Consider the following 23,203-nt stretch of genomic DNA (forward strand, 5'->3'; position numbering starts at 1 on the left):
TTGTTTTTTGAGATGGAGTCTTGCTCTGTCACCCAGGCTGGAGTGCAGTAGCATGATCTCAGCTCACTGCAACCTCCACCTCCCAGATTCAAGTGATTCTCTTGTCTCAGCCTCCAAAGTAGCTGGGACTACAGGCACACATCACCATGCCCGGCTAAGTTTTGTATTTTTAGTAGAGACGGGCTTTCACCATGTTGGCCAGGCTGGTTTTGAACTCCTGACCTCAGGCGACCCACCCTCCTTGGCCTCCCAAAGTACTGGGATTACAGGCGTGAGCCACCTCACCCAGCCACCACCTCTCAATTTTCTATGGAATTTTACAGTGCTAAAATTTATCACCATGATTCAACTGGAATATTAGCTATCGTAGTGGAGCAAATTATAAAGGAGCCCATTGGAAATTTATGGTAACCAGACTAAAAAGTTCCTGGATGAACTGTGGAGTTCTAGTACATTGTTTAAAGATTTGCAAGAAAAAAATTGTTGGGTTCATGGCCATTTTACTTGAGAAAATAAGGAAAAATTTAAGTCTACTGCATTACGTTCTTTGGTCATATGAATATGATTTTTTTCTTTTACAGAAAATTCTTTGCCAAAACCAAAATTACCCGAGGACAGTGTTATTTCACCATACAATATAAGCACAGGCTATTCAGGGCTTGCCACTGGAAATGGACTCAGTGACTCACCTGCAGGGTCAAAGGATCATGGCAATGTGCCCATTATTGTACCTTTAATTCCACCACCTTTCATAAAGCCACCAGCAGGTAAGTCACTACTGGTGTTTTCAGTGATAACAATTCATAGAAAGTTGTTTTAACTATCTTATGAATAATTATTAAATTCTCAAGTTAACTTTGGTAGAGGCTGTTTTAGGGACCTTATGGGTAAGAAATGTTAATACAGGCGTTACTTAGAGTATTACTGTTACATGAGGAAAATTTCCCTACCTACTACTACTTAGGCTATAAACTTTCAACTGACAGTAAACCTTTTCTACTACTGACTACAAAACAAAGTTATTTTCCTTCTCTGAAATCACCTGTTTAAAATGAGAAAAAAAAGATAAAATGGTTTTTAAAAATAAGATACAGAGAATGACTGTTTAGCAAGAAAAAAAGTAACCATGGTTGGCCTGTAATCCCTGCACTTTGGGAGGCCGAGGCGGGCAGATCACCTGAGGTCAGGAGTTTGAGACCAGCCTGGCCAACATGATGAAACCCCGTCTCTACTAAAAATACAAAAAATTAGGTGTAGTGGTGGGCTAGTAATTAGCTAGTAATCCCAGCTACTCGGGAGGCCGAGGCAGAAGGATCGCTTGAACCTGGAGAGGTTGCAGTGAGCCGAGATCGCACCACTGCACTCCAACCTGGGCAACAAGAGCAAAACTCCGTCTCAAAAAAAAAAGAAAAAAAAAGTAACCATGGTTGAACTGGGTGGTGCACAAGGAGGGCCACGTCTCCTCTGGGGTCTTCTGAGGAGAGGGATAGTTTTGTAAAAGGGCATGAGGCAGGCTTGTTCTTCAGCATGCCTTCCTCTAAATCCATGAGAGAAACCACCTAGATTAAGCTTGTCCAACCTATGGCCCAACACAAATTTGTAAACTTTCTTAAAACATCATGAGATTTTTTTGAGATTTAATTTTTTTTTTTTTTTTTTTTTTTGAGAGAGAGTTTCGCTCTTCTCACCCGGGCTGGAGAGCAGTGGTGCTATCTTGGCTCACTGCAACCTCTGCCTCCCGAGTTCAAGTGATTCTCCTTCCTCAGCCTCTTGAGTAGCTGGGATTACAGCTGCTTACCACCACGCCTGGCTAATTTTTGTATTTTTAGTAGAGACAGGGTTTCACCATGTTGCCCAGGCTGGTCTCGAACTCCTGACCTCAGGTGATCCACCCGCCTCGGCCTCTCAAAGTGCTGGGATTACAGGTGGGAGCCACCATGCCGGGCCCTAAAACAATATTTTTAGCTCATCAGCTATCGTTAATATATTTTATGTGTGGCCCAAGACAAGACAATTCTTCCAATGTGGCCCAGGGAAGCCCAAAGGTTGGACACCCCTGAAGATTGCATATCTTCTCCAACAGAGTTCTTTCTAATTCCTGGAAAGCTCTCAAAGAGAGCTTTTGTTTTCTTTTCTTCTTTTAATGGAGATCTTTCACTTGTATGAAAATGTAATTCATTCTTTTATATTTCCAGAAAATTAGATGGCAGTGTATTATATCTAGATGGCAACGGGCTGAGCATTATGTGATATTGCAAGCTGGGCTATATATTTCACACAGAGAAAGAAGTTAAATAATATTGTATCTGTCTCGCTGTAAAATGTTGGAATCATCCTAGAATGTTTAATTGTAACGCTGGTTATTTTTCTGTATGTCGAACAATGATAAATACTGAGTTTCAACAGCAGTACTTCTTATGACATACTAAAGCTAATGTTTGTGTTTTTATTAGGGAAGATAGGTATTTGGTTATGCTTCCATAAACAGTGAAGAAATTTGTAGATACAAGTTCCTGGGCTTATGTTATAGATATACTTACACTGTATTCTAAGTGTTACTCTCGTTTTCCTTCATGGTTCCCGCTACATTCTTTTGCTTGGCCTGCTGCATTTTAGCAGTAAAAATGTCTTTTCAGCCTGGCACACCGGTAATCCCAGCACTTTGGGAGGCCAAGGTGGGTGGATCACCTGAGGTCAGGAGTTCAAGACTAGCCTGGCCAACATGGAGAAACCCTGTCTCTACTAAAACTGCAAAAATTAGCTGGGCGTGGTGGTGTGCACCTGTAGTCCCAGCTACTCGGGAGGCTGAGGCAGGAGAATTGCTTGAGCCTGGGAGGTGGAGGCTGCAGTGGACTGAGATCATGCCACTGCACTCCAGCCTGGGTGACAGAGTGAGACTCTGTCTCAAAAAAAAAAAAAGAAAAAAAAAAAGTCCTTTCGTATTGCGGTCTTAGATATGTCATTAAAATCCATTTACCTGTCAAAATCACTTGTAATTGTGTTTGTCTACTAATTACTACTGTAATTGATGTATCATATAAAGTTTGCTTTATTATGCCCCTGTTCTCCTTTGGTTGATTGTTTTGTGATACAGGGGGGTGCACATTTATTTCTCAAGGACCAAAGACGTATTTTACATAGGCCAAGTGGGAAAAAAAGGGTAACTAATTTTGTAAATGTAGAGTTTACGTTTGAATATATGCCCAGTGGCTTAGGGGAGGGGAGATGATGATGCAGGTATCAATAAGGTAGTATAAGTAAGTGATAAGTACATGGGGTTCAGATTCAGACAGATTGGGTTCAAATCTAGGCTTTGTCATGTACCAGCCTGTGAACATGGACAAGTTAGATAAGCTCTCTTCGCTTCAGTTTTCTCATCTGTAAAATGGGGATTCCAGCCCTACCTCATGTGGTTGTTGTGGAGATGAGATAAGAACATGTACGTAAGGCCTGGCGCGGTGGCTCATGCCTGTAATCCCGGCACTTTGGGAGGCTGTGGTGGGCGGATCACCTGAGGTCAGGAGTTCGAGACCAGCCTGACCAACATGGAGAAACCCCATCTCTACTAAAAATACAAAATTAGCCGGGCGTGGTGGCACATGCCTGTAATCCCAGCTTCTAGGGAGGCTGAGGCAGGAGAATCACTTGAACTGGGAGGTGGAGGTTGCAGTGAGCCGAGATCGCACCATTGCACTCCAGCCTGGGCAACGAGAGCGAAACTCCGTCTCAAAAAAAAAAAAAAAAGAAAAGAAAATGTACGTAAAGCCCTTAGCATAGTGCCTGCCTCACAAAACCAGACCTTTTTTCTTTTTTTCTGCCCTAGAGTTATCATGCACATAAATTGTGCATAAAAAGGTGTGCATCCAAATGCAAATTGGTCTCTAAGATTTATTTGAGCAAAGCAAACAGCTTTAGAAATTAGCATAGCTGAGGCTAACAGAAGTTTGGCATGCCAAAAAACCTGCCCTGGAGTTTCCTGCTGAGCCAGCCACGTGGAATTCAAGCACACAGCTCCTATTTAACTCTAATTCCACATCAGATCAGGAAATAAATATGCGAAGGGACAGAGGCCAAAAATTGAGCCTTGAAAGTCTTAGATGTAGGAACTCTGAGGAATTAGAAGCCAGAGTAACTGAACACCAGTGGTTTTATTGGTTTCGTGCTGTCTTCCATGGAATTCCGAGGCGCTCATCTGTTGAAAATGAAATGTAGGGAAGGACATGTTTAATTTTCTATCTCTGCTCTCAACTTTGACTGTGTCCTACTCAAGGGTTCTATATGACAAAACAAAGATACAAAAAGATTCTCTACTTTTAAGGAGCTTATTCTCTTAGTTACCAAGCAGGAACTTATAGGAAAGTTGAATTTTGATTTAGTCATACTATCTAGGGCAGGGGTCTGCAAACCTTTTCTGTAAAGGGCCAGATAGTATTTTAGACTTTTTAGACCATACTATCTCTATCACAACTACAGAGCTCTTCTGTTGTAGCAGAAAGACAGCCATTGTCTGCAAAATGATGTGGTTAGCTTAGGTTATCTGTTATTTCCCTATATTTATAAAATCCTTATTTTGTGACTTGTATGGTTAGTTGCTCTCCTGATTTTATGATTTGAGAGGGTATGTTTTAATGTGCTTTAATATGTACTTGTTAATTGAACAGATACAAAGCAAACTGCATATATGTATAGTTATAGCAGCTAGAAGTCTGATGAAAGATTTATGCTGCTTGGGACAAGTTTTAATGATTGTTAATTTTTACTTTGAACAAATAGTGAATGAAATAATAGATTTAACATTTTTTAAGATAACAAGTTCTAGGAAATATGAAATGTGAGTAATACATAAATAGGTGTGTCTGTGTTCCAATAAAGCTTTATTTACCAAAAAAAGACAGTGGGCAGGGTATGGCCCACGGACATAATTTGCTGCTTGTGCTAGGGTAAGATTAGCCAAAGTCTCATGATAGCAGGAAGGTGACTAGAGTTTCAAAGAGTCAGGCTATGGACTTTGCCAAGGTGCAGTATGTATTATTTCAAGAAAGGAAGAACAACAAGGGCAGGAAAATAGTGAGTTTTCAGGGTATTTGGTGAGCTTGACACCATATTTGTTGAATAAATGAATGAATGACTGATATTCAAATCTTATTGCACATATATAAGCATTTCACTGAGAAAATGCTAGTGTTTTGTCTGGATTAGTCCCAACCTGTTTGACCTTGACCGCAGCTTCCTTGATGGTGAACCGAGGATTCTATCACTCTTAATTATCCATGGCTAAAGTCAACAAATTATCCAAAACTTCCATCTAGTGAATCGTTTTAACTCTTCCATTGCTAAAACTTTTACCAGAGTTGTGATTCAAGGTAATTGGGTTGAGATATGCTCACTGTCAATTTTCTAGCTGTATGTAGGTTAATGCTGCATTCCTGTGGGGAAACAAATAAAGGGTACAGTGGCTAGGAGCAAAAGGCCCCTTGATAATCAGCCCTTGAATAATTTAGAGTTGACTGTATCATACAAGTTCACCTCTCAAGATAGGGAAGATGAGGATCATGTGTATGCTTTGGATTCCTATGTTAGTGTTCAGATTATTCCTATCCCATTGTAAACTGGCTATGTGAAAATGCCAATAGTAGTAATACCTTTTATTAAAATTTTTAGAGTTTATGAAATTTATTCACATTGATTATTTTATTTAATTTGGTCTTCATATAACTCTGGTAAATAGCATGTTAGATATTAAATTTAAAGAGCTGAAGTTCAAGTAGGTTAAATGGCTTTTTCAAGGTCACATGGCTTCTAAGTACTTGAGCCAAGACTAGTACTAAGGTCTTCTGACTCCTAATCCAAAATTCTTTTTAATGTAAATTGCCTTTTAGCGTATTCCTACAAAATTTCCCTAGATTGTATCAGAATAATAATGCCTGTTAATATACTACTTCCAGATACCCCAATGACAGGACATACACTCTCTTCCTGCTAAAGTTACTTTTTCAAGTCCAGATTTTTGGGGACACTCAATGAGTTCTTCCCTAACCCTGAGAGTCTGTGGTTCTATAAGCGTGGATGGCCCAGTAGGGGTAAAATCCTAGCTTTGTTTTACAGTTCTTGCCATCATGAGGCGAGTTTCTTCTCTTTGAGGGTACCAGAGGGCTTCATCCAGTCAGGCAGTTTCCCAAGCATGTGTTTCATGTGCTGGGGCAGGCTCACCACTGGATCCCATCCATGTCTTGGCAGCCAGTGGGCCCAGTGGAATACTCGTGATTGGGAACACGGTGATACTGCATTGACTTGGATTTCCACTCTCCTTTCTCACAGCTGCATACAGAATTGTGGGTGTAGCTTACTTCTGGGCCTGGAGAACTGCTCTTCTGGCCCTGCCCTCCCTTTTCTCTGGAGAAGGGGAGCTCCCGTGTCTTGGTGGTTACCACAGCATTGACCCTGCTCTGGCCGCACATGTGTGCATTCATCTTCCAACTCTGTGCTGTCTTTCCCCCCACAGAGACAGCCTCTGGCCCTTGGTATGGTTTGTGACAGCACAGGCATTACTATGGTAACAGACGTGTTATAAACACGGATAATAGCTTTGCTTTTGCTTTCCTCCTCCCCCGCCCCAGTGCAGTGAAGGGAATCACCATGATCCTTGAATAATAATCACAGACTTTTTTGCAGACTCTAGGAAATGAACTGAATAAGGCTTTTCCATATAGGCAAGCCATGAAGAAAACTGTTATAAGAATATTAGAAAATAATAAAAGTATTGACCAACACTTTCTTTTTGTGCAAACATGTCTATTCTTTCAGTTTGAACAAATGTAAAAACCTCCTTCTTTGCTAATTTAAAAAATCACATCATGAACATAATCTGAAGTGGGAAAAAATATATCAGCAAGAATTTTGAAAGATAGGTTAATTAAACTGTAACTTTGCTGTAATTCATCTCATGTTAGAGACTTTAGCATGGGTTCAACCCTTTCAACCCTTTGAGACTTCATGATCATACCTGTAAAGGGCTTGGGTATGGATTGTAAGAACTGTGCTGTAGTGAGTCTTCATTAAGATATTTGGCCTTCTCTGATTTTAATTGAGCATTAAATTTGGTCCCCTCCAAGTTTGATGATTGAGGTAAAGCACTCAGAAGGGATTTTGAATACATATCTTTGACAAAGGCCTTATAATGGTCTTCACTGCTTTACAAGTGTGATAGCCCTTGGCTGCATTGACTGGCCATCAGTTTTCTGCAGAGGTAGGGCAGGTTTGGGTCTCCCCACCTTGTCAACTTCTAGTCAAAGTAGCCAGGGTAGACCCTGGCCCAGTTGAGACTCAAACCAGGACTTTTTCCCCTCTAGTTTTGGGTTTGCTCCATGACAACATTTTGCTCACAAAATTTTTTTTTTAATTAATAAAACTATTAGTGTGATTGTGTTTGTTCACAAGGAAAAATGAAATGAAGCAACTTTTTCTAGTGAGAGCTTTCCTGCTGCAGAAAACACTGTGTACCTAGAAAACCACATTTTAGATCTGAGTCTTTTGACAGGTTTTCCCAGAGGCTTACAACTTGCCTATTCCAAGTCCAGAATCCCTGCAAATCTCTGAATACTTTAAAATGAAATGAAATGTGAAAAAAAAGAGGGAATATTCTTCTCTTTACACATTTATGTGGCAGTCTTGAATAAAGTGTCTTTTACCTCAAATGATAAGTGCCCTTATTCTTACTTCTTACCATGTTCACACATGTGAAGTAAAAGGAAGAGCCTGTCCACACGGCACAGACAGGTTTGTGTGGAGCAAGATAAGATCAACCCCCTAAAACCAGCTTGATTTCCTGTGTGCAGAAATGTCTTGTCTTTCTTTGAAAACAATGACCATTTCCTGTCCTCCAGGATGGTTTGCTTTTCAGTTAGTTTTCCAAATTTGAGTTCCATTATAGTCAGGGAAATATGATATATTTTTTCAGGCAAATCTTGAAATTCCTAAGGAGTTATAAGAACTGGGCTCTAAGGAACCATTAGCTTAACGGAGAATATGGAAACAGTCACGTGATCTGCTAACCTCTATGTATATAGCTGAGTAACCCACAGTTAATAAGCATGTTACTTTTTGGCTCTTATAATTCTGACATGGAGTTGTACTTGCAGGGAAATGGGAATGAGAATGTGGTTTGCATTATGGTCATTTATTTTATCTGTTATTCAATATTCTTGGGGCTCACATATGATGATGTGTTCCAAATAGCCATTGAAAAAACAGGATTTAATCAAAATTGCTTTGGACTTTATTTGTCCAACTTTTAAAATATGATTATTAAATAAAATTACCTAGAGTTAATGGGATTTGGATGACTTACTATTTATGTACCAGATGCAATTCTTAAAAAAAAAAAAAAGGAAAAAGAGGTTCACTGAACCCTCAGTTTTCCCAATCACTTAGGATAAGGACGGGAGGAATTAATGATGAATGGCAGAAATATGAGTACTTAATAATGTAGTGATATAATCTCATCACAGCTAATAGTTTTTGAGCATGTATTATGCGTTGTGCTAATAGATTTATATCATTTAATTTTCACAACTCTATGAGGATGCTATTATTAACCTTGTTTTACAGATGAGAAAACTGAGGCCCAGAAAAGTTGAGCAACTTGCCTGAGGTTACACAGATACTGAGTGGCAGAGCTGATATTTGAACCTATACATTATGTCTCCTTAGCCTATATCCTTAACCACTGGATTATCCAAAACACTATGCCAGTATTTCAGTCAGTTAAGTATTTACTGAATGTTCCTTACATTGTACTAGATAATACAGATGTATGTCATCATCCTTGACTACCAAGAACTTAATAGTACTGTTGGCGTATGATCAAAACATCATTCTAGTTTGACCTTGGAATGTATGATATAATTTTAGTTTCATATGGAAGGTGCATGGTAGGACTACAAGGGCAGTCAAAGTGGAGTAGCAAAAAGTCTATAGGCAGATAATCAAGAACTGTTATATTTATACAGTTGAGGGGAAATGGCACCTGAAACTTAATATAGGCTAGAAGATAGTAATTTAAAATTCAAAGTGATAAAAAAAGATCCAAAATGAAACCTGAAAATGTTAGATACTATGATATGGGTCCTGCTTTATTTTTCTCTTTACAATTAAGGGTTCTTAAAAATGTGTAAGGCACATTTTAGTGTGTTCTATCATTTTTAATGCCAGATGAAATGTATAATTTGAACGGTAGCATGATGTGGTGAAGACTGCCAGAGCAAGAACCAGGAGACCTGGGTTGCTAATGCCAGCTCTGCCATTTATTGGCCATGTAATCTTGAATAAGGTAGTTTCTCTAAGCCTTAGTTTCCTTGTCTGCAAAATGATGTGGTTAGCTTAGGTTATCTGTTATTTCCCTATATTTATAAAATCCTTATTTTGTGACTTGTATGGTTAGTTGCTCTCCTGATTTTATGATTTGAGAGGGTATGTTTTAATGTGCTTTGATATGTACTTGTTAATTGAACAGATATAAAGCAAACTGCATATATGTATAGTTATAGCAGCTAGAAGTCTGATGAAAGATTTATGCTGCTTGGGACAAGTTTTAATGATTGTTAATTTTTACTTTGAACAAATAGTGAATGAAATAATAGATTTAACATTTTTTAAGATAACAAGTTCTAGGAAATATGAAATGTGAGTAAATAAAAAGGTCGATATGTTATTAGAACTAAGCATTTTGATGTTGTGCATAGTGATTACTAGAATAATTCCCAGAGTTTCTTTGACAGAGACATCACATTAGTTTAACTTACCAAAACAGACAGAAGAAATAGAAAACTTGAGTAGTCCTATTAAAGAAATAAAATAATTGAATCTTTTCTACAAAGAATATTCTAGACCTAGATGGCATCAATGGTAAATTCTGTGAAACATTTAAGAAAAACAAAAAACAAACAAACAAAAAAAAGAAGTTGGAGAAACTTTTTCAGAGAATAGAGAAGAAATAAATACTTAGACTTATTTTATGATCTCAGCATAACATTGATCACATTACATGCCAAGGGCATTATAAGTAAGGAAAACAATAATTTAGTGTAATTTTATTACATTAAAATTGAAAACTTCTGTCTGGGCGTGGTGGCTCACACCTAGCACTTTTGGAGGCCAAGGTGGGGGGATCACTTGAGCTCAGGAGTTTGAGACCAGCCTGGGCAACATGGCAAAACCCTGTCTCTACTAAAAATACTAAAATAAGCTGGGCATGGTGGCACATGCCTGTAGTCCCAGCTACTTGGGAGGCTGAGGCACAAGAATTGCTTGAACCTGGGAGGTGGAGGTTGTAGTGAGCCAAGATTACACCACTGCACTCCAGCCTGTCTGACAGCGAGACTCTGTCTCAAAAGAAAAAAAAAAAAGGAAAACTTCTGTTCATCATGAACATTGATGCAAAAATACTGAGCAAAATTATAGCAAACCAAAGCCAATGATATATACAAAATGTTAATACATCATGACTAATTTAGATTTTTTTCTAGGAATGCAAGGTTGGTTTAAATTTTAAAAACCAGTCAATATGATTAACAAAATAAAGTAAAACCTCTGTTAAAGTAAAACCGTTAACAGAATAAAGTAGTAGCTGCAGCAACAATTTTGATAAAATTTAGCACTATAAATGATTAAAAAAAACTTTTGGCAAAGGAGGAATAGAATAGAACTTCCTTAATCTGTCCAAAGGTTATCAACAGAACACTCCACAGCCAATATTATTTAATAGTGAAGTATTGAAAACTTTCCTCTTGATATCAAGAATGAGATTAAGATGACCATTATTGGCCAGGCACAATGGCTCATGCCTGTAATAGTAGTACTTTGGGAGGCCGAGCTGGGCAGATCACTTGACGACAGGAGTTCAAGACCAGCCCAGCCTTCATGGCAAAACCCAGTCTGTACTAAAAATACAAAAATTGGTAGGGTGTGGTGATGCACTCCTATAATCCCAACTACTCAGGAGGATGAGGTGGGAGAATTGTTGGAACCCAGGAGGCAGAGGTTGCAGTGAGTGGAGGTTGTGGTGAGCTAGGATTGCACCATTGTACTCCAGCCTGAGCAACAGAGCAAGACTCTGTCTCAAAAAAAAAAAAAAAAAAAGAAAAGAACATAAAGATCAGTAATCACCCATTTCTGTACTGGAATTAACAGACAATTATTTAATAAGGAAATAAAAAGGAGTAAGAAACTCAAGATTTGTAAGATAGAAATGCTATCTTGTATAGACCTCCCTACAGTCAATCTACAGGTTAACTATTATAATTCATGACTCAATTTTATCAAAGTCTCTAAACACAGTCAATATCTGCAAATCAATTATATCTCTGTATTCCAGCCATAAAAATTTCAAAAATGAATCTTAAAAATACAATTTAAAGTAGTATCAGACCCATCAAATACCCAGGAAAATAATCTCACAAAATATGTGTAAGATTGTTACACAGAGAATCATAAACATTGCTGAGAGAAATTAAAGAAGACCTAAATCAATAGAGGGACATACCACGTTTATAGATTAAAGACTAAATATTGTAAAGAGGAAGATTCCTCCTAAATTGATCTATATATTTAAATCTAATTTTGATAAAAATCCTGCATAAAATTTTGTGGAAATTTAAAAGTTGTTTTTTAAAATGTATATGGAGATGCAAAGGAGCAAGAATAGTTCAGACAATCTTGAAGAAAAAAATAAAATTGGAAGACTTACACTCTTAGATATCAAGATTTATTGTAAGGACAGAATAATTATGATAGTAGGCAAGGATGCAACAATATATGTATAAACAATTACAACAGAGTCCAGAAACAAATCTAAATTGATATTTGACTCATGATAAATATATTAGTCAGCTCAGGCTGACATAAAATACCATAGACTGGGTAGCTTAAACAACCAAAATTTATTTTCTCACAGTTCTGAAGACTGGAAATCAAGATCAGAGTGCCAGCAGGGTCAATGTCTGGTGAAGGCTCTCTCCTTGGAGTGTAGATCACTGCCTTTTTACTGTGTCCTCATGTGGTGAAGGGAGAGAGAGAGAGAGCAGGCTCTCTGCTGTCTCTTCTCATAAGGGCACTAATCCCACTGGACAAGGGCCCCATCCTCATGATCGCATTTAACACTAATTATCTTCCAAAGGCCTCATCTCCGACTGCCATCATATTGGGGGTTAGAGCTTCAACATATGAATTTGGGGGACACACATAAACATTCAGTCTATAACAACAAAGATGACATGGTAGAGCAGTGGAGAAAGGATGGTCTTTTCAATAAATATGTTTATGGAAAAAATGTATGTTGATTCTCTACTTCACATCATTCATAAAAAATTGTAGATGGATTGTTGATCTAAATGCGATAGGTAAAACAATAGAGCTTCTAGAGAATGCCTAGGGGAATATATTTATGATCTTGAATACACCAATATTTCTTAAACTACATACATGAAGTACTAACCATAATGGAAAAAGTTAATTACATATAATACAATTAAGAATGTTTGCTGATTATAAAAAATCTTTCAGGTTGCTTGGTGGATACAATGTGTGTTGTTCCAGTGATGGATACACTGAAGGCCTTGACTTCACCATAGTGCAATATATCAATGTTAAATTGTACTCATATCCCATGAATTTATACAAATAAAAAAAGAAAAAATCTTTCAAAAGAATGAAAAAGCAAATCACTGAGTACCAGATGATGTTTGTAATGCATTTCCCTATGAAAGACTCATATTGACAATGTATAAAGAATCTCTGTAAATAAAAATAAAACAACTCAATAGAAAAATGGGCAAAAAATGTAAACAGGCCCTTCATCAAAGAAAATATCCAAGTTATCAGTAAACATGAAAAGTTTTTCAATCTCATTACTCATTAGGGACATCAGATTTAAAATCATAGTGAGAGACCAGTAAACACACATGAGAATGGCTAAAATGAAGAAGATTGACAATACCAAGTTTGAGGAGGATGTGGAGCAACTGGGACTCTCATGCATAGCTGGTGAGAGTGTAAATACATATAACCACTATTGAAAGCTGATTGGCAATATCTATTAATGCTGAACGTACACATATGCAATAATTTATACAATTAAGTGTTCTTGAAAATGTGTAAGGCAGTAATTCTATCTTAGGTATGTACTCAACACAAATGTGTATATATGTGAGCCAAAGGCACATAAAATAATCTTCATAGCAGCATTTATTCATAATAGCTAAAAACTGGGAACAACCCAAACGTTCACCAGCAATCATTAACATACACTTGGGATTCCTTAGATGGGCTTAGGTGGGCAAGTGTAGGTCCTGAAGTTGACTGTGAAACTGTGTGTATATCATATGTGCACAATTTAGGAAAGGCTGTTTTTTTTTTTTTCTCAAAAAGATCCTTGTCTCAAAAAATACTAAGAATTCCTGCCTGAATATGAGACCCAGATTTCCATAGTTTTAAAGAAAATTTTAAACTCCTCCTAGTTTAAGCAACTAAGCCCTAGAATGTAATTTAACCTTTTTAATCCTATATTTAGTCTGTTCATAGCTTTCTCAAATCAAGTAGAATATTTAAAATCTCATCATTCCTTATTATTAAGGAATTATCACCAAGTGAAATGCAAATGTATCATAGTGAAGCCTAAAAATTAAGTTATAGGCATAAGGCATAGATATACCCCTCTGTGGTCTACTTGAGAGCTGCATTTGATATGGTATAAAGTGGAGAGAAATTAGGGGACACTGGGTGAGTGACAAAAGTAGAATATACAATATCTCTACCTCCCAGTGGTTCTTATCAGGGTGTGACTTGGCCCCCAGGGGACATTTGGTAATATCGGGAGACATTTTTGATTGTCACAGCTGGGAGAAGGGGTACTAATGGCATCTAGTGGGTAGAGGCCAGGTATGGTGCTAAATGTCCTACAATGCACAGGACAGCCCAAACAAATTATCCAGCTGAAAATATTAACAATGCTGTGCTTTAGAAACCAGGCTCCACATTGATGACAGGTCTGTGTATGGGACACCTCTTGTGCTCCTCTGGAAATCCTCTTGGCCCCACGTGTTAATCCCATGATTGCTGTAACACTTTGACCAGCTTGGGTGTGTGCATTCTGAAAGTTACTTGCCTCGCACCTGTGGCGTATGTCTCTCGCTTCCTGCTCTGGGACTTCTCTGACACAGCAGCATGGGCATCCTATGTGGATCCTTTTGGCATTCACTTACACATTTGCAAACCAGCAGTGTAGGGGATTAAAGCATACTATATCAACGGGACATGAAAGTTGAGTAGATTTTTCCTTCTTTTGTCCCCTGGGTAGATAGTTATGAAATGTTTTAATAAACTCCAAAGAATTACCTCTGCGGTTGAACACCAGTCTCCCTTAGCAGTAGCCAACTAAATAGCACATCCTTCTGTTGGCTCTTTCTGCTCTGTAGGTTCATTTCTCTTGTCCCTCGCTCCTACTTTCTGGCATCACATGCCCAGTAAAGCACCTACATGCAAGTCTTTGACTCAGATTCTGTTTCCGGGAAACTCAGGATGAAGTACCATGTGTATGGAAGTCCACAGTGAAAGACCAGAAATTAATGGAAGAGAATATAAAAAAGTTAGAATTTTATGAACATTTGTCTTTTTTCCCTTTAAAGTCCAGCATGAATATATAATGAAAGAGTAAAAAGAGGGCACCAGATTCTCAGTGCACAATAACGGAGCACTCAGAAAGGGCCATTTCTAAAATTGTCCTGTCGGCCAAAGAATTTCCTAATCCTCCTATGATAGGGGTAAGGAAAAACAGTGGTGGCTACACAGAAAGAGGAGAAACAAAGAAACTAAGTCAGGGGTTCGAGTAAAAGAGGAAAGTAAAAAGAATATCCTTTGCCTCAGCTTCTTTAAATGGATTGTGTTATTGTGAGAGCTTCAGAATGCTAGAATTTTACTCAGAAGAAACCTAGAATATCATCTAATTAAGTGTTCTCTTTTACAGAAGAGGAAATGAGGTCTGGAGAGGTTAAATGACCTTCTCAAGGTCACTCAGTTGTCTTAATGGCAGAACCAGGACCAGAACTCACTTCTGAAATGGATGGGGACACAATCTGATCATGGATTCTAAATCGCATACTTCTGTGATTCCGGAGGCAGCCCAGAACTTCTCTTGACATTTTCTAAACTCTTTTTGGAGTTATGACCTAGCTAGGATAATACTTTCAGGATACCCTGTCCCAGGTCAACAAGGAGCTAAGATGCTAACAGGAAATAAGAGGAAATGTCAGCTGTGCCTTTCCTTTCTTGTTAGAGGGTGGCCGTGTTTCTGGCATTTCTTGTTATTCTAGGGACAGTCCCAGTGCTGACTTTTAAAAGTTCCTGTTAAATGGAGAAGACTTAGTTAATTAACTTGACCAAGGAGAGTGGTAATAATGATCCCATTATGTTCTGGGGCTTTTCACTGGTGTTTCCCTCTAAGGCAACTTTGTTCTCAAAGGCAGTGCCCTTGGCCAAGAGGATTTGAAGAGGAGCACAAGAGGTGTCCCATACACAGACCTGTCATCAATGTGGAGCCTGGTTTCTAAAGCACAGCATTGTTAATATTTTCAGCTGGATAATTTCTTTGGGCTGTCCTGTGCATTGTAGGACATTTAGTACCCTACCTGGCCCCTACCCACTAGATGCCATTAGTACCCCTTCTCCCAGCTGTGACAATCAAAAATGTCTCCCGGTATTACCAAATGTCCCCTGGGGGCCAAGTCACACCCTGATAACCACTGGGAGGTAGAGATTGTATATTCTACTTTTGTCACTCACCCAGTGTCCCCTAATTTCTCTCCGCTTTACACCATATCAAATGCAGCTCTCATGTAGACCACAGAGGGATATACCTATGCCTTATGCCTATAACTTAATTTTTAGGCTTCACTATGATACATTTGCATTTCACTTGGTGATAATTCCCTGATAATAAGGAATGATGAGATTTTAAATATTCTACTTGATTTGAGAAAGCTATGAACAGACTAAATATAGGATTAAAAAGGTTAAATTACATTCTAGGGCTTAGTTGCTTAAATTAGGAGGAGTTTAAAATTTCCTTAAAAACTATGGAAATCTAGGTCTCGTATGCAAGCAGGAATTCTTAGTATACAGAATTTCACAGTCAACTTCAGGACCTACATTTACCCACCTAAGCCCATCTAAGGAATCCCAAGTGTATGTTAATGATTGCTGGTGAACGTTTGGGTTGTTCCCAGTTTCTAGCTATTATGAATAAATGCTGCTATGAAGATTATTTTATGTGCCTTTGGCTCACATATATACACATTTGTGTTGAGCACATACCTTAAGATAGAATTATTGTCTTGGCTCCCTCCATTCCCCCACTGGGTATCCAACACCCAAGGCGCACCTAGTAAGGATGCTTTTCTTCTCCTTGTGCTGAGGCCTCAGGTCAAACATTTTATTCTAGTGAGCAAAACAGATATGCTCCTGTCTTACCTGGCTCACAGTCTGGTGGAAGAGACAGATATTAAAACACACACACACACATGTACGCACACACACACACACACACACAAAAACAAGTCTGAGAATTACCAAGTCCAGAGTGCTGTGGGATCTGACCAGGTTTGGGGTCAGGGAAGGTCTCCCTAGGATGAGGTTTAAGATAAGGTACAAAGGACTGAATGCATCAGTAGGACTAAACTGGCAAAGGATTTTAGGGTTGTGAGGGAGCAAGCAGCACATTTAAAGGCTGAGTGGAGGGAAGGCCTCAAGGAAGTGAAAGAAGCCAGAATCCAGAAAGCAGACAGGTGAGAGGCTGGCCTGGTCTTAGGAGCCATGGAGACCATGCCAGGAGTGCCCCTTTCTTCTTGAGGGCAGTGGATGCCACTGAAGGGTTTTGAGCAGGTGAGAGCAGTGGTCCTGTTGGTATTTCAGAAGAATTTTCTAGATGTAGAATGGAGAGAAGGAACTACATGTCAGTGAGTTAGGAGGCTACTTGTAGTATGGGCAAGAGGTATTGGTGACTTCACTAGGATTGAGAGTAACAAATTCCATGAAGATAAGGCACCTAGAACAGTGCCTCACATATAAGTAGACTTGATAAATATTCATCGAATGAATGAATGATTGGGTGTAGTATAAAAACTTTTTTTTTTTTTTTTTTGTGGCAAGGTCTCTTTTTGTTGCCTAGGCTGGAGTCGAGTGGTGCCATCTCAGCTTACCGCAGCCTTGACCTCCCTGAGCTCAGGTGATCCGCCCACCTCTGCCTCCTCAGTATCTGGGACTGCAGGCATGCACCATCATGCCCAGCTAATTTTTGTATTTTTTTGTAGAGATGGTGTTCCGCCATGTTGCCCAGGCTGGTCTCAAACTCCTGGGCTCAAGCAGTCCACATGCTTTGGCCCCAGAAAGTGCTGGGATTACAAGCATGAGCCACCACACCTAGCTGTATAAAAATATTTAGGAGGACCTGGTGATTAATCAGAATATGGGAGGTGAGAGGGAGAGAAGAGGCAGGAAAGATGCTGGGTTTCTGCCATCAGGTAACTGGGTAGATGATAGGGCCAGGAACTGAGGTGGGAAACACAGTGAAGGGGACTGGAAATGGAGAGGGATGTGTATGCAGCTTTGGACTTGACTTACTAAGATGTCTGGGAGGCAGTTGGACATAGTAGCTCATGAAAGATAATTGTGTTGATTTGGGAATTGTTGTACTATGGATGGTAACTGGAGTCATAAGAATACATAGTGCAGCTCAAGAGGAATGTCTAGAGAGAAGAGAGTGCTCTGAAGGATTTCTTGTTAGTGTTGCCCTCTACTTTTCCCATAGCAGGACTATTTTGGCATGCTGTGTCTCATTACATTCCAGAGTAGGGATTGGCATAGGGCCCCTTCAGAGAGTCCCTCAACCAATCTTTGCTCTAAGAAATCTAAATAAATATTTAAAGGTGAGAAGAGTGAAGAGTGAAGTAAATTATTTTGTTGAAATGTTCTAGTCAGTTCATCTTGCTTCTTTTAGTACCTTTAATTGAATGCAGTTCTGCATACCCTTCAACCTACTGAACTTGACTTTCTGGGTGTGACTGCACTTCAGGGCACTGAGGGAAGAAAAGGGGCTGAGGAGGAGAACAAGCAGTGCTCTCTCTGAGTGCTTTGTCCCTCCCAGGTGTCCCTTTGACACCCAGTCTCTAGCCTGTCAATTTACCTCCCCTAGGAGGTGGCCCCACGTGGCCTGCTGCTTGGCAGGACTGGCTGGAGCAGCGAGGAGGGACTTGGCTTGCTCTTCTGTCATGATGGGCTGCTTGTGCTCCCCTCCAGTGGAGATGCTTACACCCACCTTCTACAGTCACTAAGAACATCTGGCTTCTATGACCCCTCATGGTGATGGAGCCCTGGGAGCAGGCCAGGCTTGTCCTTGGTCATTTTCTCCTGCATATTGGCCTTTACACTAGGGGCAGCCATGAGAAGCTCCTTGAGGCCTTGTTAGTGTCCATGCGTGTCTTGTTAGTCAGTGCATTTCATACAGTGTCTGGCACGAAGTTGAGTAAAGAAATGAATCCTCTGTCTACCTCTGGGGAGATTTGTCAACCACTGTGGGACCCATAAAGCATAAATATTGGGACAGTCAGATCTCAGAAGGGTTTGAAATGAGCCCTTCTGTTAAAGAGCAGATGATGGAAATGCCTTTCTTGTTCTGAGGTCCTGTATAAAGCAGCTTGACCTTTTAGTCTTTATATGCTGCCACTTTTGTATCTCTTTGAAGATGGTGCCCCTCTAGGCAGGGCAAGTCCTCAGAATTGGTTTTCTATGAGTGGTAGGTTTGCTGGAGCACACTTTTTGATCTGACTCCCTTGTCGCTCATCATGTTCATTTGTGAACTAGATGCTGAGTAGACTTCAGCCATCTGGGAGAGAGAAGTCTAGCAGACAGCAAATCCATGATTGCAGCATCATTGTCCCAGGACATCTTAGATTGCTCAGAGGTTCAGATCGAGGGCCCAGGGATGGGGATACGATTTTACTGGAGCATCGTGTCTATGGCAGCCAGCCAGTGAACATGAGCTATTTGGTCTGTATTACTCTCTCTGCCTTATTGTTGATTTCTCCCATTTTCTCTGTAGGGCTCTATAGGAAAAAGATTGCCTTCTCTGTATTTGATGTGAGTAACAGACACCATGGGACTTTGTGGACCATGGGTGTCTTTAGTCAATCTGAACATGCATACTGAGGACTAGTAGGTGTTGGTCAACGTGCCCAGCACTGGCCACATGGCTGCAGACCTTGTCTTTCTGCCCAGTGCAGGCAAAGTAGGCTCCTGGCAACTGAAGATACAATTGTGGGCAAAAGAGAAGAAACCTTCCTGATAATTAATGACCCACATGGAAGTGCTCATGCCTCAGTGCTGATGTAGGGCAGTGGAGCAGCACGTTCCAGGAGGCTTCCTCAGAAGTCCAGTCTTGGGAATTCTCTGTGAAAAGACATGTCCACTGTTAAATTTGTGAAATATGGCACACTCTGTCTCCTTTTCAAAGATTCTTAATTGTACATTGATAGAAACAAAATGTCCTGCTGTAAAAAGCCTGTTGTTTAACGTTGTTTAGCCTGCTGTTTTCCATTCATATTTAATCATGGAAGTCTTTTTTAAAAACCACATCCATGTAAGTACCCTATGGGCTTAGTGTTCTGTGGAATGTGCTTTGGGAAGTGTTGCATACAGGACTCTGGGTTTTCCTTACTCTAAAGCTCTACCTTTTTCCTTTCCTATTCCAGTTTCTTAGGGTGAGTACATAGGAAAGAGACTCCACAGTGAACACTGAGAAGCGGAGGTGAGGTTGTCAAAGAAACTTACAAGAAGAAACTCCTTCATTGGCAAGTCAGTGAAATTATGGGGAAATACTCAAAAGTAATGTCAGGGAGCTGGAGGCACGTGTACTTAGTAGTGTCATGTTGAAGAATCCGAGTTCAGCATGGTATTCAAGAGAGAATTACAATTTTGTGACTTTTTGAGTCTCTCCTTTTGCTGTCCTTCTTTATTGGAGTACAGGAGAATAAATGAGGAAGGGACATTGACTGTAAAGCAACTTCATTTTGTTTGAATTTGACTCTGGAGTCAACTTCCCCAAGAATGCTGTGGAGTTTTCCCTGTCTGCTTTGACTAGAAACACGGGAAGATGAATACTATGAAATTTCAGTTATTTCTGGGTTCGCAACATTTCTACCTTTTGATAATTGATTTCATCTCATTCTTAAATCTGTCCTCTTCATTTCCACTGTCACCCTGTAGGTTCAGGACTTCATCCCTTTTCCTCTGCAGCCATTTATTCATCTGTCCATTTATTCCTTCATGTAGCATGAGCACTGCTCTGTGCAAGGCACTGAACACACAAGAAACAATGAGACATGGACCCTGCTCTCACTTTGCTTACTGAGGCTTCCAGATGTGGAACTGGATTCTAGTCTCTCCAAATTCTGATCTGTCCTGTTACTCCTGTTGGAGTAACATTTCTTAACACATCTTTGATTCTGTCATGTTCTTTTTTTTTCCCTGAGATGGAGTTTCACTCTTGTTGTCTGGGCTGGAGTGCAATGGCACCATCTTGGCTCACTGCAACCTCCACTTCCCAGGTTCAAGCAATTCTCCTGCCTCAGCCTCCCAAGTAGCTGCGATTACAGGCAGCCACCACCATGCCTGGCTAACGTTTTTTTGGATTTTTAGTAGAGACAGGGTTTTACCATGTTGGCCAGGCTGGTCTGGAACTCCTGACCTCAAGTGATCCACCCACTTCGGCCTCCCAGAGTGCTGGGATTAAGGCGTGAGCCACAGTGCCCAGTCTGTCATGTTCTATTGAGAAACATTTGGGAGCTTCTTATTACCTGTGGAATAAAGACGAGCTGATTCCCTCCTGCTATGGCAGAATGACATCCATGAGACTCCTTGTTCAGGCCCTATCAGCTCCTGTCTAATCTACTTTTCCCTTCACACAAGCTTGGTCAACTGGATGACTGCAGGATTCTTGCCCACTTCAAGCCTGTCTGCCACTCTCTGGCTCCTGCAGTTCCTCTGTCCTCTCTCTCCTCTTTAACTCCCCCGCCTTCCAAATCCTTCAAGATGCAACTCAAATGGTGTGCTCTCTGGAATGGCTCTCACAACTGTCTGAACTTCTCTCTTACTGCATTCTGCCTGTCATAAGATGAGCCACACACCTCAGGTCCTATCCAGCTCACATGTAAACATGTAATTCTTTCTGGAATCACATTCTTTATATCTATATCTATGTCTATGTCTATCTTCATAATATGAATGTAAATAATTTAAAATTGGGTAGAATGTTCCATTAGAAAATTGAAAATTAATTTTAAAGTCTGTCATTTTTCTGTAATTTTGTATAATATAGGGTCATTCCTTTTACTTATTGGAACCAATTTTTAATTTATGTATAGAATATTTAGATTTTATTTTGGGTTAAGTACTACTCTGTTTAGAGAAGAGTGGACTATTTAAATTCTTGAAATAACTTCAAATCTATTTTCAAAAAAAATTAGGGATAATTTTAGGTACTACAAAGACTTATGTAGTATTATGGACCTTTGTCATTTAATTGCATTATCCTTTTAATGAGAGCTAAGTTCAATAAAATTTTATTATTTCAGACACCACTCTTAGGGAATTCTTGATAGTTCAGTTACCAAAGTGGCAGACATTTTTAGTTGTTGCTCTGATACTTTTTAAATGAGCAGACTTCTCAGGCACTTAGGAAGATCCACCCATGTGTGGATAGTTAATGTAATAATTACAAAGAATTCCCATCTATTAATTACAGAATATCTGGCAGTGCAGTGATATATTTGGCAACATCTTGTCAACTATTAATTCAAGTTAAGTACTTTTTTAAAAGAATAGCTGTAAGTGAGGCTTTTATTAATTCTAATGGCTTTACTCTTAAATAATCTAAATTAGTGAAACTTAACCAATTACTGGCTTGTTCTTTGTATTCAAGGATAGTGGTTTTACAGATGTCATCCACAGGAGGGGATGTGATTGGAGAGACTGGTGCCTGGTCACTGGGCTTCTCCAGATTGCATACAGCTGACATCTACCCTTTTCTTGTGGTTCTAATTGCCACTCGTTCTAAGGAAGGCTCATTTACATATAGAATGTGCATATTTAATCGTATTTGATCCTCACCAAAGCTATAGTTAGGGTGGGCATTACCAGTTCTTGATCGACTTACTCTTGTCACACACAACTAGAAGGTGCAATATTAGTAGTTTCACCAAGGTCCTCTGTCTCCATCTCTGTGCTTCACCACACTGTCTTTCAAATAGTAGCAACTTAGATTTCCAAAGCAATGTACATCTACTACCTCATTTGCTTATAAAAAGTCACCCCCTTGAGATTATCCTAAGTGGATCTGCCTGTTGCTTTTCTTTTCTGGCAATCCTTAGCTATATGCCATTGTCTACTGTGTTTCATATTCATACTTAAAAGGCACTCTGAACATTTGACATGTTCTACAGTGTCATCACCCTGTCCACACTGCCTTCCTTTGGCTGCCCTCAGGTTGCCCTAGCTTTTTCCAAGGCTAGAGATTAGCTAAGTAATATGTCCCAACTCTCCCATCTTTGCCTCTCTACCTTTCTCATTGGAACCCTATCCTCAGCCCTTCTTCCCATTCCTTGTAAAAACATATTCTTCAGAAAGAATCATTCATTTCAAAGCATAAATCATTATTTACAAGTATATGTTGAGCCTCCTTGCTTTCAGGGAATTTGTGTTTTAATGGCTCATAAGAAACATTTAGCCAAAGAAATGACCTTCTAGTGGTAGAATTTAATCTTAGTGAGCAGCTGAAGGATAATTTTTTGAAGCTAGGATATTCTTATTGGCACCCTTGAAATTACAGAGGTAGGGGGTCTCCCATTTCAACCACATGGAAAGCCAGTTTTATCCATGTTCTGCTGTGATCCCTGCTCCTTAGAAAAGAGAAGGCTGGCAAGAGTATTGCTTGCCTGTGGGTAGAATAACTGCTTCTTGAGATCCACATATTATTGGGCCTGTCTTATCATTTAATGTTTAAGTAGCACTTGCTGGTGCAAGTTATACAGAATGTTTGCAGCAAATCCATGTCTCATAGTCATAAAGAAGTAAAGGCTTGCGCAGTGGGCCTTTAACTTGTTTT

General features: G+C 39.6%; 1 protein-coding gene across 2 annotated transcripts in view; it reads left to right on the top strand.

Annotated features, from left to right (window-relative positions):
- Positions 1-23,203, top strand: part of SOBP (sine oculis binding protein homolog) — a 171,308-nt gene that overhangs the window by 15,596 nt on the left and 132,509 nt on the right. For both annotated transcript variants that reach the window (XM_030809531.1, XM_030809532.1), the window contains exon 3: positions 582-767. In XM_030809531.1, the coding sequence (XP_030665391.1) occupies positions 582-767 (186 nt within the window). The remainder of the gene's footprint in view (positions 1-581; positions 768-23,203) is intronic.

The sequence above is a fragment of the Nomascus leucogenys genome, chromosome 3 (assembly GCF_006542625.1).
Source record: "Nomascus leucogenys isolate Asia chromosome 3, Asia_NLE_v1, whole genome shotgun sequence".
Lineage (NCBI taxonomy): Eukaryota > Metazoa > Chordata > Mammalia > Primates > Hylobatidae > Nomascus > Nomascus leucogenys.